General features: G+C 44.7%; 1 protein-coding gene across 1 annotated transcript in view; it reads left to right on the top strand.

Annotated features, from left to right (window-relative positions):
* LOC135394914 (uncharacterized) overlaps positions 1–16,779 on the top strand; it is a 297,537-nt gene that overhangs the window by 131,646 nt on the left and 149,112 nt on the right. Inside the window, exon 3 of the mRNA XM_064625983.1 lies at positions 4,445–4,505. Coding sequence (XP_064482053.1) covers positions 4,457–4,505 — 49 coding nt within the window. The 5' untranslated portion in view covers positions 4,445–4,456. The remainder of the gene's footprint in view (positions 1–4,444; positions 4,506–16,779) is intronic.

The raw sequence follows: 16,779 nt of genomic DNA, 5'->3' as shown, positions 1-16,779 counted from the left end.
AGGTTCAGTCCATACGGACGAGACTGATAATACAGCGTGCTGGCCATGTCACGTCGAGACTGGGAGGTACCCGGGTTCGAATCCCGGTGCTGGCTGTGCTGTCTGGGGCTTTTTCTGAGTTTTCCTCAGACGATTTCAGACATATGTCGGCACAGTTCCCTTAGAAGTCGGCCCAGGACGCACATTCTCCCAGGGCGTCAGTCGTGACGTTGCCCACCTACGTGAGGCCGACAAGGCGAGCCACTTTACCTTCACCACCTCATAATACAGCGTAAACAGTTTACGGTAACGTTCGAGTACTGGTACACTGGTACACGCCCTTCTCTGGTGCACGTCGCGGCGAGAGCGTCACCCTCAACATGGCGAAGTGGAGAATAACGCGACGGCTATGTTTTAGAGTGTAAGCAGAAAGACGGAGGAAGGGCCCATGCACTTTGTAGCTTTGTATTCAAAAAGAATGTTGAGGATAAAATAATGTAAAAGGATGACTCACGAAATCTCAGCCCGACTCAGGCCCAACAACTCTCGGACTGGACCCGAACTGGGTCCGAGGGGGGGGGGGGGGGGGGCAGACCCCCCAATCTGTAAAACCGAACTTGACCTAACCTCACTAAAGTGAGATGATTTAGCCCATTTCAACGACCCTACCTTTCGCAAGACGGCAAGTTTCGAATCCATTAAGCTTAGCATTCCCGTGTTTCTCCGGCGCTAAAAGTGAATCAGATGGGGTTGTTTAAATGCATATAAAAAAACTTCTAGTCCATAGAATTTTATAATTCTTACATTTTTAGATTCAGTATATGATCTTCTTCCACTTCTACGCAATATTTACTTTCCTAACCGTTTCACTAATTTTTAAAAACGAGTGGTTAAATACGGAACTACACCCCGTGTTTCTTACTCACCCAAAGACTACCACGGATTATCATTATCATTACCGAAAACTACATGACCGCGATCTTGATTCACGGGTGTCCGCAAGGGGATGCCGATGTCTGGGACCAGCTCCTGTGACTACTACGTGGCGTGGACAGCTGCGGTTAATAGGGAAGCAGACCTCCTGAAGCCAAACTGGGACTATTTCCGGGGATTGTTGAATGTCGTGTCTTGCTCGGACCACAGCCAGTTCCAGAACACTTTACTGATGGCGATGGCACTCGTCCTTTACACATGCGCCATAGTGGCGACACCACATTGAAGTGGGCCCTCAGTATCGTGCAACTAAAAACACGAGGACTAAGTCAGCAGGATCAAATTAGCCACGAACGGTATAGTATAGGGTCCACGGCCAGACGACGGCTCGTAAACCCGTAGTTCTCCGCGAAGAGGTATTGCAAAGTCCCCAAGCTCACCTGATGAGAAGATAAACAGAAGAGACGTGGTGGTCGAACCCTCCAAGCACTGAGATTTGCTCTACTATGCTTTGTGCGCGTGCACGGCGTAAATATTGTAAAACTGTAAATAAAGTTTTTTCCTTTGGATAAAAAAAGCTCCCGTGGCATAGTGGTTAGGATGATCGGTGACGGGGGTTCGAATTCCAGCACCGACTCTGCTGTCTGAGGTTTTCCCCGGGTCTTCTGGCACACGTTCCAGACGAACCACAGTGGTGAACCGGAGAATCTGGTACACATAAAGCCGCCATTTGAAGATATAATGCCTTTTTTTTTTATTCTATTGGTTAAAGTTTCAATTGTTTCGCAGCCTGTGTGTTTTTGTCGGGGCCTGTGAATAAATATGTGAGTTTAGAGTTAGCAGGTGTATTGTTGCTGTCTGTTGTCCGGTCTTTGGCTGTTTATGCTTCACTATGTCCTCCAGACGAATATCCGCACAGTTCCCCCTGAAGTCGGCCCAGGACGCATTCTGTCCCCTACTCCCTCCTGCTGTCCTCTGTCCTAACACGAAATTAGAAAAAAAAAATTGAAGACAGGGAGCTCGAGAGTTCGAAACCATCAAAGGCCGTGCTGTTTTAGGTTTTCCCTGTGTTTTCCGATATCTTTTTTTTCCGGGTGGATGTCGTGACTGTTCCCCCTGAAGTCGACCCAGAATGCACGCTATCCGCAGCTGACTCGCACTCCTTCCTGCTATCCATCTATCCATGCCCCTAGAGCGTGCATATAGCAACAGTTGTTTCGTGGTGCTATAACTGAAAAACAAAACAAAAAACAGAAATGTAGAAAAGGAACGGTATCAAACCACTGCCACTGCGTGCCGAATAAAGGTACATGCTGTCCCGCACAGACATTTCAGTGCGTTCTTATGTTAATTTATTCCGTTCAACTATATGTGCCTAGGGATACTTTCCCTTTGCGCCTGATCCCCATTTCCTATAGAAGGATAAAAAAAAAGCGCACAAAAAGATCTAGCAATCCGTATTTACGTTTATCTCTGGTGTTGAGAGTTGTGTCAACACAGTGCGAATTTACTATGAAGAAATTGGGAGAATGGCCCTCTCAAGCCCGTCAGGGGCTTTTAGCTACTCTTCCAAGCGAAAGGAAAAATAAAGATTGAATTGAATTGATAAACGGAATGATAGTCCATCCACGGGAGAACCTACCACACCAACAGTAGGTTTCACCGCAGTAACAATCAAAACGCAGAGAAGCACCCTTTACAGGCGCAACGTCTTTCGGTCGCTTGGTTGTAAATTTTACGCGGTCTAGTTCTCGGCATTTGTTTCTACGGACCTCCACAGTAGAAATTGTAGCTATTCCTCGAGCTTGTAAGAGAAGATAAACTGAGCATATCTATAAACAACACCAACAAAAAAACATCCCGATTGCCGATATCCCGAAATACAGTAAATAATGCTAAAAATAATGAAACAAATGAACTGCCAATACTTGCCTACCCAACGGCGGACAATGACCCACCACATCATCATCCTATTTATGTGTGTGTGTGGGCCTCCAAAATACAGAAATCATATACTGTTCTTTTCATATAACCGCACCTTTCTTTACATATTTAAATATTTGCCTACCGTACCGAGGGTGATAGATAATGTATGTAATGTTTTATGATACAGGACTTCAAATCACCTTCAGTTGCCACCTGCCTCTTTATCACCCATTTTAATTAGCGCAATTAATTGGTGAAAAATTCTTAGAAAGCACATGATTCAAGATTGATGCTATCAATGTGCGTAACATTCGAATTTATTAAATAATCGCGCAGCAGAAAAGCATCCCGAATGGAGTTTCCAAAATACTACTTTAGCTAAACGTTCCTACGGACACGATGGCAAAAAAAGCGGGTAAGCAGTCACTTACGCGTAAACGAAACAAAAGAAAACAGCGATCAAATTTGGTCCCCTACTTAATCTAAACAAACTGCCTGCGCCGCCTGGCGACGAAACAGCGAGCTATCCACCCTCCTCCTTTATTCCCTCTTTTCATCCTCTGTTGTATAAAACGGAAGCGAGGATCCAAAAACGAAACCGAAACAACCAAAAAGAAGCGTGGAGAAGGAGAAGGGGGGTAGAAAAATCGAAAAAGAAGGAAGGCGAGAGAGAAAGGCCTAGGGCGTGGCTTTTGGAAACGAAATAAAAGAGAGACTCTAATTGGCTGCTAGTGGCCGGCGTCGGCCAATGAGTTCTCGCGCTCGCTTCTTGGCCGCCATGCATATTTTATGTAACATGCTTTCTCCTCTTTCTCCCGTCTTGTGGATCTACCTTTTCTTGTGAAACTTTAATACTTACACCTTGGTCAGAGCGAAATCTCCTCTTCGATGCCTCTCTCTTGGACTGTTTTCAATTTTTCTCGCTTCCCTCGTATTTATATTCGTTTCTTTCTCGAATTCATCGATGATGTTCCTTCTGAATCGCGCCTCTTCTCACCTTCTTTCAGCAGACGTGTTTCCCTTAAAACATGGCTTGCCTTGTCTTGGCTCGAGCATGGTAGCGGAGCGTAATTGACATAAAGAAAGTAGCGATAGTATTTCTATTTTTTTTTACCTTAAAAGTATGTCATAATGTTTCTCGCTTCTTTTTCTTGCTAACTGGCAACTTGATGCTGAAGAACATTTAGTTTTGCAGTTTTGCAGTGAAGAAGACTTTTGCTGGATGCGTTAAACTGGTCGCTTTTCTTCCTTGACTTGGCTTGTATTGGATTGTAACGCTTCATGACACACATGAACGTAGGTTATTAAGTGAGCTTTTGTTCGAGAATGGAACCTATCAGCCTAATTCAGTGTATCGATGCGGAGCACTCTGTTATAAGAATAGCACACAATAGGTACGATATCTACAGATGTGTTTCATCAATAGTATGTGTATGTATCTTCACCGGATGTATGCAGGATGTCCTTTCTTCTTTTCTTTGTAGTACAGAACCCCTTTTGTAAGGAGCCTTTGTGACTAGCTTAAGGTGTTCAGCATGCGGCATTCTTGAAATTTTTATTTATATTCATATATACATGTATTTATTTATTTCAATTTACATCACAGGTTCATTGATGTATGATGTCTGCTGCACGAAAGAAGCAAAAGAGGTTGCTATATGAGCATGGTAAGTATGTGGTCTGTGTCTCGAAAAATCATTTTATTGAAACAACTTCTAGTAATGTAAGGCTGGGTCAAAAAGATGCTCCGTTGTGACAGTGAAACCGGTAGGTTCGGGACATTCTCGAGCATACTAGAGTGACACGGTGTAATGTCACCAGTGACGATAAACTACTGTTTTGTAAATTTGATGCAACTTCGTCCATGGGGGCATGTTACACTCAGGCACTTGGGTTTGAGTTTAAGTTTGAGCTTGATTATAGACACTTCAGGCACTTTGGTGCGGACCGCTGTTTAGCCTGGTAGTCTTTCATTAGTACCACCAGCTATTTAGCACACAAGATATTGTCTTATCATCTGCGCGCGATGTGGTGCAGGAACGGCAACTTAGCTACCCATATATAGCGCAAGGTGTAAGGTTTTCCAGATATCGGCGTTTATGCACTATCGGGCATCAGCTATATATTGTCAGGTTCTTGTGGTAACGGGAATTTCTCATGTGACAGGTATCACACGTCTCACTGCGCTCAAAATATGCACTCTTAAAAATTATGGTGGTGGTGATGGTGATGGTGGAAGGGCTCGCCATTGTCGGCCTCACAGAGGTGGGGATTCACCGGGATTCGAACCCGGGTACCTCTTAAAAATGAGGGGGGGGGGGGTGTATTGGCAGGATCGGCTCGCAGTTGATGGCCACACAGAAGTGGGCGTCGTCATGACTAAAGCAAAAAAAAAACAGGATAGAGGATGAAGGGTTGAGATGTGTAGAGGGTGCATGAGTTCGTCGGGCAGAGCAAAGCGAACTCTTAAAGATGAACTTCACCACATAGCACGCTCCTATAGCCAATCATAATGCCGAATGGCATGGTTATCATGCCCCGATTCTTAGGAAACGGGAGGCGTACGCCTTTTTGTGGCACATATGCGGAAATGTTAATTGTCACAAAAAGGCGTACGTGCCGCGCTTTCCACAAGATCAGGAGTGACAGAAATATCACTCTGTACAATGGTTGTTGGCCTTCAGCGTGCTATGTGGGGAAGCTTTCTTTTAAGAGTGTGACGCTTGTCCCTCGGTTACACTCTTAGAAATGAAGTTCACCACATAGCACGCTCCTAGCCAACCATCATCCCGAATGACAACGTTCTCGCCCCTGATTTGTTGAAAAAAACTGTAGGCGGAGCCTATTTTGTGCATTATGCACGGCACAGAACAGGCTCCGCCTCCCGTTTTCAACGAATCAGGGGCGAGAACGTTGTCATTCGGGACGATGGTTGGCTAGGAGCGTGCTATATGGTGAAGTTCATGTTTAAGAGTGTAGGAGTACCAGAGCTAAAGATACCACAGGATTTACGAGTCAACGTAATTGCCGTGACGTCACCAAGACCGAAAAACTATAGGTAAAATGGCTACTCTAAAGTTTCGTAGTAGTTGGATTTTAAGGGACCACTCCGAAACGGATAGAAAGCAGAGGCCGGAACGCAGAAGATGCCGTCTTTTGTGATACGGCTTCATCAAACATTCAACATTGCAGACGACGATGTTCTTTTTTTCGTCCCGGAAGAACTTCTCGACGAAGTAACAGCATCTGACACACGTCTGACGCAGCTCTGTCTGGAAATGCGTCGGAGATGGGTATTGTTATCATGTTCGAATCGGAATATCAATATCTGTCTACCGCTTCCTCGTAGAGACGGCTCAGAATGGAAGATGATTCGGGAGGCTCGCGTTGTCTGGGTTGAAACAGACCGAGACTTCGCAACTGCCTCCGCGAGGTGTCTCTTCCTGCTTTTCTCTGTGCTTGAGTGTTCACACTGCATGGTGACATGCACGTGCGCTGCCGCCATTGCTACAAATATACGGATTCTAATTTTGAGCGTCACTTTACGCAGAAAACGTGACAGAAACTGTCGAGAACGTTCTCTATGTCTTCCTTCAAATGCTTCACTCCAAAAACTGACGTGGAAACGCAGAGAGAGTTCCTCCCACAAAGGACACCGAGTCACGAAATTTTCCGAATTCTAACTATAGGAACGCCTTGACTAGTCGTCTGCTAACACGCGCGACTTACAACGTAAGCTATATCGTGGAAAGTAATACAAGGGACGAACGCAGCACATGCCTCTAGTTGCCTGGGAACATGAACGGTTGAAATATGGGACCATTGAAATCTTGAAATGCATAATCGCAATAAATGACTGTTGAACTTGAAAAACGCATATTCGCTTTATTCATTCAGCGTAACATGTCGCAGCTTGTTTACAAAATGCATATTTCGTTTACATCTTTGTCGAACAGAACGCACAACCAAGACAGCCCCCTTCTACTAAACATGACGTTCAACATGATAACATTGGTATCATTTCACAGATGGGGTACGCCGGGGTCATAATCACAACTGTCGCAGACCATACATATGTAGTGCGAGAGAGCCCTCGCACATTAAAATGTAAGGGGGGCGTCACAGTTGATACAAAATGTGAAGAAAAAACTAGCTCCCTAGCTCCCACGAGAAGGCTTTGAGACTGAAGAAAATGGTGGTAACTGCGGAAAGTGTCGTAGAGGACGTCCAGAAAAAGTCTCTTGTTTCAAAGCAGCGCAAATACATGCTCCGCAGCTCCGTTTCAGATGTTCAGCTGGATTTGGTATAACGAACTCTACACAACAAACATTGGAAGGTCAGCAGTGGATGGTACCCCACGTCCCTATGCAGCTTTGCTACCATGCTGCAGTTCTACTCAGCAAAAGCATATGAGTACGCGAAAAGGACATTCAAGCTGGCGCTACTGCACCAGTCAACAATTAGAACAAATCAATAATTAAACTGTACAAAGAGGTAACACACCTTTGTGCTGGAGGAGTCTTGCGTGTTCCTCAAACTCAAGTTTATGTTATCTCTTGCTAAGTAACTTAATCGAGCTTACATCAGTACCTAAATTAACTGACCTAACTTAACTAACCTAACCTAACTAACCTAACGGGCGTGATCACATTACCCGAACTAATTATTTGGGTTGCTTCGGTGTGTCCACTTTGCGAGGCATTACCTCTAAGAGACGACTGTCATACACTAAAAAGAGACTTTCTTTGGCGACGCTTGATATAAATCATGCTAAATACACACACCTCTCTAAAACAAAGAACTGTCTCTGTTCGTAATATCGGCGGCTCCCGTCCTCAGGCACTTCCCTTCATACTCACCATACCGGTACGCTGTAATTTTCTACCCGCCAAGGTACTAGGCTGTGACCCTACGGGACCTTTTTTTTTTCTCTCTCCCCCATGCCGGTGGGACCATCTTTTCCTGGACCGTTATTTCGGAAAGAATTTTTGCCCAAAACCCAGCATTAGAGATTATACATGGTTGTAGTGGAAGTGACATCGCTTCTTAATGAAATATATGCTGAGGAACGTTCAGTAGTACGAGTCCCAGCTCTGCATTAACTAACGGTCATAGTTTCGGAATACAAAACATAACAAATCGAGAACAAAACGTCAGGACACTCGTGAAACGTGGTTAGAATACACCAGTGTACTGACTCCTTACAAAACTGTGTGATGACAAATAACGATCAGCGCTTGGAGCGCAATAAATACTCACACTCCCGATTGCTTCCCATTGTTCTCTATGAGAAAACACGGCGCATTATCGGCCGACCAACATGGCTGCCAGCTGCCGCACCTCTCTCCCACGAGCCCCTCCCCTCCAGCCTTTATACATAGAGATCAGTGCCACCGACAGAGACATTTTCTGACGAAGAAGAAGCTCACTTCTTCACTTCACTCATGCTGACAATCAACGGCTACATTACTTTTCTGGTGTGAGTCTGTGTCAACGATTAGATGCGATCTAAGCTCCAGGTCAAACTGAAACTTATTTCATGGCGAAGTTCGCGATTTGCTCGCAAAAGACTCTCCGCGAATCGGCAACATACCCTGTGTATGACGTCATGGCCAGTTCGCCTCGCAGGCGGGTCGTAGCAGCCGCCGTTCATGACCGTGGTTAATATAGAATATTTTTGCTATTGAACGATTTTTAACTTCATATTTCAAAGGGTGAATGCTTTAGTACAGAGGAACAAATTAAAAATGATCGTAGGCTCGTCAAATATCCTTTCATGGTACCTTTAATAACGAGTTTCTCCACCAGATGGCCTTCATAGGGTCCATTTTATCTGCACTCCACTGTGTCTTGTCTTCTGTATTTTCTACGCCCTGCCATCATCCAGGAACCTTCTTTTCGAAGTGCGTCCACATTTTTCATTCGCTTCTTTCTGTCCAACTCCTGCAAGCAAAAAGACAAATCGGCTCATACGACTTCGTCACTGAAAAACAGGGAAAAAGCTGCAACAACACAATATGCTGTGTATATGCCAAGATGTGAAAAAGAAAGCAGACATAAAAACACACACATACAAAAAAAAAACGCTTCCAAGCCCATGGCACGTGTAGAGGAAGAAAGTACAAGGCGTGGATGAGAAAATCACAGCATCATCTTGAATCTCATCGCCGCCCAAGGAAGAAAATTGAGGGAACACAAGAAGGGCGGCGGAAGAAAAAAAAAAGAAAAGAGTAGACGTAAACACAAAGTTGAAGAAAAGCTACGATACGTAGATACGCAAAAGATAAGATAAGGAAGCAACAAGGAAGACGATCATGTCGTTTCCTCTTCTGTGCTTTCCGGAGGGGAGGTGGATGGGGATTCCGGAAACGGAAATTGTTTCATTATAGTCGACAGGATTGGACCGTGAATTTTGCATGACCCGCTCCAAGGCGGCTCCTCGTTTGTGAGAACGTAAACGAGTCCCCGGCTCTGGCCCCCTCTTTAACCCGTAAAACTGGTTCACTCCCACGTGATTGGCTGCATGTTGCCAGACGATCGCTGTATTACGGAGAAGCATTTTGCGAAGAAAATAGTTTTTTTCTGCTGTTATCGAAACGATGTCGACAAAAGAAGAAGAAGAAGAAGAAAAAAAAAAAAGGGCCACTATCTTAGATGTTGTTTGCGGATTTCATCTAATAGCCGAACAACTTTCATGAATTTTGAGACATTTGTGGTTGCGTTTTTTCTTCTTACTTTAATGGAACATACTGTCTAATTTGGGTAGCGGGAGTAGCAATCGATATCTTATATCAGTACATACAAACATATTTTTTGAACGTATTTTAAGACGTGTTTTGATAGCAATACGAAATCGAAAATACATGAACGACTTTCGAAGTTGATACTATTTGTCTCTGTCCTACTATGATTATTAATATTGATGTCTCTTTTTAGTGATCACTGATCATAGACAATCTTTGTAAATTTACGGATGGCTCAAAAGTCGGCCGGTGGTACTTTGTTCCCATTGACTCATTTCGCACTGATGGAACGTTCAAAACCATTGTAAATAATTAAACTACTCGGAAAGTCATGTCGTAATGTCGCACAATGACAAAAAAAAAATGAAGATGATCGCAATGACATTAGGTGGTTTGGTTTACCGCTAGGGTGTAGCACCCTACCCCATTACACGTGAGACGTCAGATTGTCTCACACTATGCACGTTCACGTAAGCAGCTCTGTAAATCGTGCTTCCCTGCAGTGAGACGTATTCTGCGGCAGAGCCGAACTTACGCACTCTGTGCGGTACGCGTTTTTTACTGGCGGGTGGGGCGTTGCTGGTGCTTTTGAGCACTTATTCTAGCCATGTCACGTCGAGACAGGGAGGTACCCGGGTTCGAATCCCGGTGCCGGCTGTGCTGTCTGGGGTTTTTCCTGGGTTTTCCTCAGACGCTCTCAGACATATGTCGGCACAGTTCCCTTAGAAGTCGGCCCAGGACGCACATTCCCCCAGGGCTTCAGTCGTGACGTTGCCCACATACGTGAGGCCGACAACGGCAAGCCCTTTCACCACCACCACCACCACCCACCAGCACTTATTCTAGCACTACTGCCTATCATGTTGAGTTCCAATAGGAATAGAAGGTTCTTGCATGTATAGTAGCCACCATTCTTTCGTGCTAAACTCCGACGCATCGAGAGCGTCTCATGGCTTACAGATACTGTGTATTCACGCGAGCGACATCCTCATGGAATATTCTAGTGGAAGAAAACACTGCTTACAGAGACGAACTTCCGTCCCGTGTTATGTTGAGCATTCACACGGTGCCGAATATCGGGAGTGGCGTACTGCGCACTTAGCAGACGACACCGTCAGCGTCTTTCTTGTCGTCTGCTACAGAATACCTTGTGACTGCGTGGCAGGATATTCCCCACGGTTAGCAGTGTACGTGAACACTGGACGTTGAGCGCTCAACTCAGAAAGCTATGACGTTTTTCGCGTCTTCATCTCCTGCGGGGAATACACGAATAGAAGAAGCTTCTGTTCTGTTCCAATGCGCGGTACAGATTGAATGAAGAATATTTTAAGGAACACCTTAAATTTAAGTTGTAATTGTTACGCCTTTATTTAGCCGTCATTCCCTTTTTTTGTCAGCTGTGAGAAACGATAGTGTCACTTCACCTAACTTTATTGTGCGTGATGAAAAAACGGTGTAACTACGATACAGTATCACTCGTCATTGTTAATACAGTTAACACTCCGTGTACAAGAAAATATTATATATGTTATCCATAATGTTAATCTCTATACGGTACGTATAGGGATTACTATACGGTATATGTGTTAATCTCTCGGTCATAACATCCATATCATAGATAATATTTTCCTCTAAAACAGCTCTCTGTGTGAGCCCCATACAACTTACGCGTGGTCCACTTAAACTCTGATCGATCGATGTTAAGTGGGAATGACATCCGGGGATTAATGTCATCTTTCATCCATACAGCCGCCGCAGTAGCGATTTTATTGTCACACAAAATGTGTCTTTTGCACAACACAGGAAAGAAGATGATGATATATCGTGATTTTACCTTGCGAGGCAGCAATTAGCATGATCGAAGCCAAAGTGGTCAGTCTGTGGATTAATTTTTCCCACCCGAGTATTTTTGTTGTTCCAATATTTCTCCATGTTCAGGATATATTTTCGATATTACATTCAGGAGAACTCTGCGGGAATCATTTGTATCTCGTCTTCCCATTAAGTAAATTATAAGTATGGTGTTTACTTTGCTTGTTCACAGTTAATACACGGTCCTACCCTAAAAAAAGTATGGTATAAGCGGGGTGGTTACTCTAACCTATCCTCAATCCTGTCCTCGGCAGGAAAGGGTTAACCAGAGGGTCTAATCTGCCCACCCTCAACTTATCCTCAATCTTATCCTCAGCAAGTGTAACGTTAAGAACACTCTGCCAAGTATCAGATAGGTAGAGTGTCCTCTCTACCCTCCCTCGGCGTATCCTCAATCCTGTCCTCAACGAGTACATCATAAGTAGAGCGTTTGCTCTACCCGCACTCAGCTAGTCCTCAGTCCTATCCCCAGCAAGTAGAGGATAAGTCGGGCGCTTACTCCACTTATCCCCAACAGTCCAAGAACAGTGCACTCTAAGAAAAAAAAAAAGGAGTAGAATGGGGAGTAATCGTAGTTTCTAGTCCCCTAGACTGCAGTTACTCCCCATTTTAGTCCCCTAACCCCAACATTTACTCCCCAGGACCGCAAATTGGCGCTAAACTTCGCAAATGGTCTTCCGAATGCAACAGTCTACGTAAATATGTGTTCTTGTTCAATTTGATGGCCTACACCCTTAAAAATGAACTTCACAGCATAGCACGTTCTTACCCAACCATCATCTCCAATGATATAGTTATCTGCCCTGATTTGATGAAAACGGGAGGCGTACACCATTTTTGTGACAATTATGAACAGCATAAGTGTCACAAAAAAGGCGTACGCCTCCCGTTTGCAACAAATCATGGCAGATAACGTAATCATTCGAGATGATGGTTGGCTAGGAGCGTGCTATGCGGTGAAGTTTTATTTTTAAGAGTGTAGGCTGTATGACTTAGCAATATTCCACCCACATAAAGTAAGAAACAGTTAGCGCTTCTTTCTTCCATAATTGTACCCTATGTATGTCGCAAGATTTTATATCACTCCATATATCGCGGTTGACGGTTTACTAATTAAAAGTATTTTCACGCATGCACACGAATTATGTACCAGGGACTCTTAGAACAGATCGTGAAATGCAGTCTCCGTGCACTCTGTGACATTCATTTACTTCCATGCATTTACTCCCGAAAGGGACTATTTTTTTTTTTTTTTTTTTGTGGCAATGCATTTAGTCCTCAAAAGGAGTAAAATTACTCCTTTTTTCTTGAGTGTACACCCTAAAAACAGAACTTCACCGCATAGCACGCAGTGCGCCAATCATTGTTGCGAACGATAGGGTTATCGCTTTTGATTCGAGGAGACGGGGAGGCGTACGCCTTTTTGTGGCAATTACCATATATCCAAATTGCCACACAGGCGTACGCCCCTGTCTCTCCTCGAATCAGAAGCGATAACCCTATCATTCGTGGCAATGGTTCGCGCACAGCGTGCTATGCGGTGAAGTTCTGTTTTTAGAGTGTAGAACGAATTGTGGTAAGCTTTTTTTTTCTTAGGGTGTGTAAGGGCTCTGCAACAGCACACGTGACTTCTTGCATGTCTTATCTCGTCAGCCCCGCCGACGAATACTGCGCCTTGTTCTCGTATCTTTGAACACTATGAGCGCCTTGCTCTTCATACAAGAAATACAACCTAGAAAGAAAAAAAAAAGCGAGAGAAGCGAGGCTATCTTGACAAAGATCGTCCTGTCCGAGCAATATTTAGACGCCGAAAATTCACTCGTCACGCTAGCGTTAAATGAATAATGGAAAGAGAGAGAGAGCCACGGTAGTAGAGAGTTTGAATGCCCCTCTGTTGATCGTCAGAATCTCCGTTATTCATGAGCCCTGCCTGCACTTGCTCATTGATTTGCCATCGATTTTGGCTCAAATTGAATGGCAGCTCCGTCTTTAGCCGACGTCCAGCGAAGTTTTTTCTTTTCTTTTTCTTTTTTTTTTGGAACGGCTCGTGATTCAGTGTGGAGATGACCCCTATACTTTTGTTGCAACGGATCGAAAACTCGGAAGTGGAGTTGATGCTCGGCACGCGAGTCGTTAACGTTACTGCTGTTTTTTTTTGTCGTTACTCGGTATATCAGATTATAAACGGCGTCTGCTTAAGAACCGTATCGTTCAGTTTTTGTCTATTTGTTTACGGTAAAGGTAGACGTAACGGCAACATATTGATTCAGCTGGACTGCGTGCGCGACGAACCGCGTAATTAATTTCAATTTAGGTGGCTGATGCGAAAGCATTAATGCGGTATTGAAATGAGATCTCAAAGTGTCGTGTCCCTAACGGGGTTCGGCGATAATCTGTGTGCGTGTTCGCTGCTGAACGCGTGTATACTGGTCAATAGAACCTTCGAAAGGATGCGCACTGGGCAAAGGTGTACAGTTCGGTGTAGACATCGAAACGATACCGTCCAGTCTCGACGTGACATGGCAAACCTTTTTTGTACCTAGCTGTGCATCAGCTTCCTTGTCATTCGAAACCAATGAATCTTCAGCGAAGTCCTAAACTGTCTCTCTCAGTGGACCTCGTGTGCGCGTGATTGCCGGATCACGTGCTTCGAAGCATTGATTTATTGGGCTTATCGTAGTTTTCTCGTGTCTAAATAAATGTGGAATAAATTGAAATTAATGTCACCTTCTCCTCGTTCCACGCAAACACGAAGCGCCGGATCAGTCGGACTCGCCGTAAATTGTACAACTTTCACTGTAGGAATGCGAGTGTTACTTCGCATTCAAGAAACAAGCATCTGATACGACATCAACTAGTGACGTAATTCGTTTCCATGGCAACGACACTGTACGCCGAGCTACAAACGGCATGCAGACGACACGCCAGTCCGTCCTTGTCAGAATTCACGTCACCTCACTCCCTCCCCCCCTCCCCCTCCCGGTTCGCCTTATCATCCTCATCATCGTCGACGTTCGGATGAGTTATACGATGACCTCAAAGAAGGTATTCGTAGCGTTGCACAAACCATCGGGGTTCCACACTCTTAAAAATAAACTTCACCGCATAGCACGCTCCTAGCCGACCATTATCTCCAATGATATCGTTATCTGCCCTGATTTGTTGAAAACGAGGGGCGTACGCCATTTCTGTGACACTTATGCTGTTCATAATTGTCACAGAAAAGGCGTACGCCCCCTGTTTTCAACAAATCAGGGCAGATTACGATATCATTCGAGATAATGGTTGGCTAGGAGCGTGCTATGCGGTGAAGTTCATTTTTAAGAGTGCAGTATATGAAGACACGACTCTGTATCACACCACTTACCCAACACACACAACAGGAGTCCGTGCGAGCTCTCTGTTTCGTATCGAGATAGAGCGGAAATGGATGTCAGAACGTACAAGTTCCTTCCACGTTATCGTAATTTGTTTTTCTCCCTTACCGAAGAGCAGCAGCGGCAAGGGGGCTGTCGTATCGCTCCGCCTATCGATCGTGGCTGGGTTCGCCATGGTCGCCCGCCGTGTTTGGCGGAAATTAGCTCTCTCACTTTGCCTACACTGGTCTCCCGCAATGTTGAACTTGGTTCACGCGCTGCCTCGCCTGGTTATACCGCTCGGACGGTGCTCTATACTGTTTGCAAATGACCGACATCAGTTCCACGCTCAAGGATATTCCTCGTAAGGATTGGCCTCTGCACTCTTAAAAATGAACTTCACCGCATAGCACGCTGCTAGCCAACCATAATCTCGAATGATATCGTTATCTGCCCTGATTTGTTGAAAACGGGAGGCGTACGCCTTTTCTGTGGCACTTATGCTGTTCATAATTGTCACAAAAAGGCGTACGGCCCCTGTTTTCAACAAATCAAGGCAGATAACGATATCATTCGAGATGATGGTTGGCTAGGAGCGTGCTATGTGGTGAAGTTCATTTCTAAGAGTGTGCTAGGAAATTTATTTAAGTCCACCAAACGACCCGCAAAAATAAGCGGTTGCTGGAAATTGGATTGCGAATGTTACATTTTGTCACATGATCATACTACTTCGCCGCATCTCTCGGCATTGTGCCAAATGCGTTTAAATGCCGCAGCTTTATTATGTAGCCTTTATAGGACCATCGGTGGAGGGAAATATTTTGGTCAAGTGGTCACTGTCACGTGGTTCTATAAGGCTACAGACGGACCTACACGGTAGATGGCACTGTAAAACGCTGTCGCTTTAATTCGTGGTCTTACGTCGCCAGCAGGCAAGTGCGATCACCTTTCATCTCACATTCCGAGGGTTTGGACACAACTGCTGGTGTCGAATCAACTGCTAGACACGGTCGAGGAATACTTCACTGAACGTCCCTTGAGTGAGAAGATTAAGGTAACGTTTTTTTTTCTTTTTTTTTGTTTTTTTGCCTCATAAACGAGATACGTCTGCTCGCCCCTTTCACGTCGTGCATATCACATATCTTGCTTAGTATTCCTCGCGAGAATATACTGCCTATCACGCCTTGCATTCAAATGCAAAAAACGCGAAGAACGTATTCTGTTTTTCAGCACTTTACTTTCGGCTATGTTTTCACATTTCGTTATAAGATTCAACTGTCATCGACATCATGTCGAAAGCTTAAAGTCTTTGAAACCACTTCAGATGGTGAACATTGAGATACATAACGGTGGACGCACGGACCCAGCCACTCCATCGACGTTGGGCCTCTCCGCTAGCTCCGGCCGGAAAGGCTTCTAAGGCGCGTGCGCCGAGCAGAAACAGCTGCCCTTTCTTATTTCTTTCACTGCGTTCTCTCTTTTCCTGGAACAGCTGCGCTCGTCGGTAAGGAAAAAAAAAAGAAAAAAAAGAACGAAAGAAAAGAAAATTGCATGTGGACGAAGGCTTGGACTCTCCAATGATTTCTTGATTGTTTTCTGATATCGCACGAATCTATTATGAAGGTAATGGAGATCCATTACAACCCAACCTTGCCTTGTTGCAGCTTCCGCTTGTTTGGTTGCTGGTAATGCCAGCTGGCTTAGTCGAGCAACATTCGCAGTCAGCGCCTGCTTTCTACGAGCCGTTGCTTCTTCTTTTTTTTTTTTTCTCGCAGGCGTACGTTTTATATTTTTATTTTCTGGCATGCTACACGAGAATGCGCAGGGCACTGTACGCTTATCACTGGAGACTATTCTACTGTGTCATACTCATCTTATCAGAGTCCTTATCATTGGAGCATCTTCACGCACTCTTTTCTCCACGTAAATGGAATACTGTAGTATGTTACTCAAGAGGGTAAAGGAAGAAG

This window comes from Ornithodoros turicata, chromosome 5, assembly GCF_037126465.1.
Source record: "Ornithodoros turicata isolate Travis chromosome 5, ASM3712646v1, whole genome shotgun sequence".
Taxonomy (NCBI): Eukaryota; Metazoa; Arthropoda; class Arachnida; order Ixodida; family Argasidae; genus Ornithodoros; species Ornithodoros turicata.
Note: the sequence above shows the minus strand (reverse complement) of the source record. Positions and strands in the feature narration are given on the sequence as shown.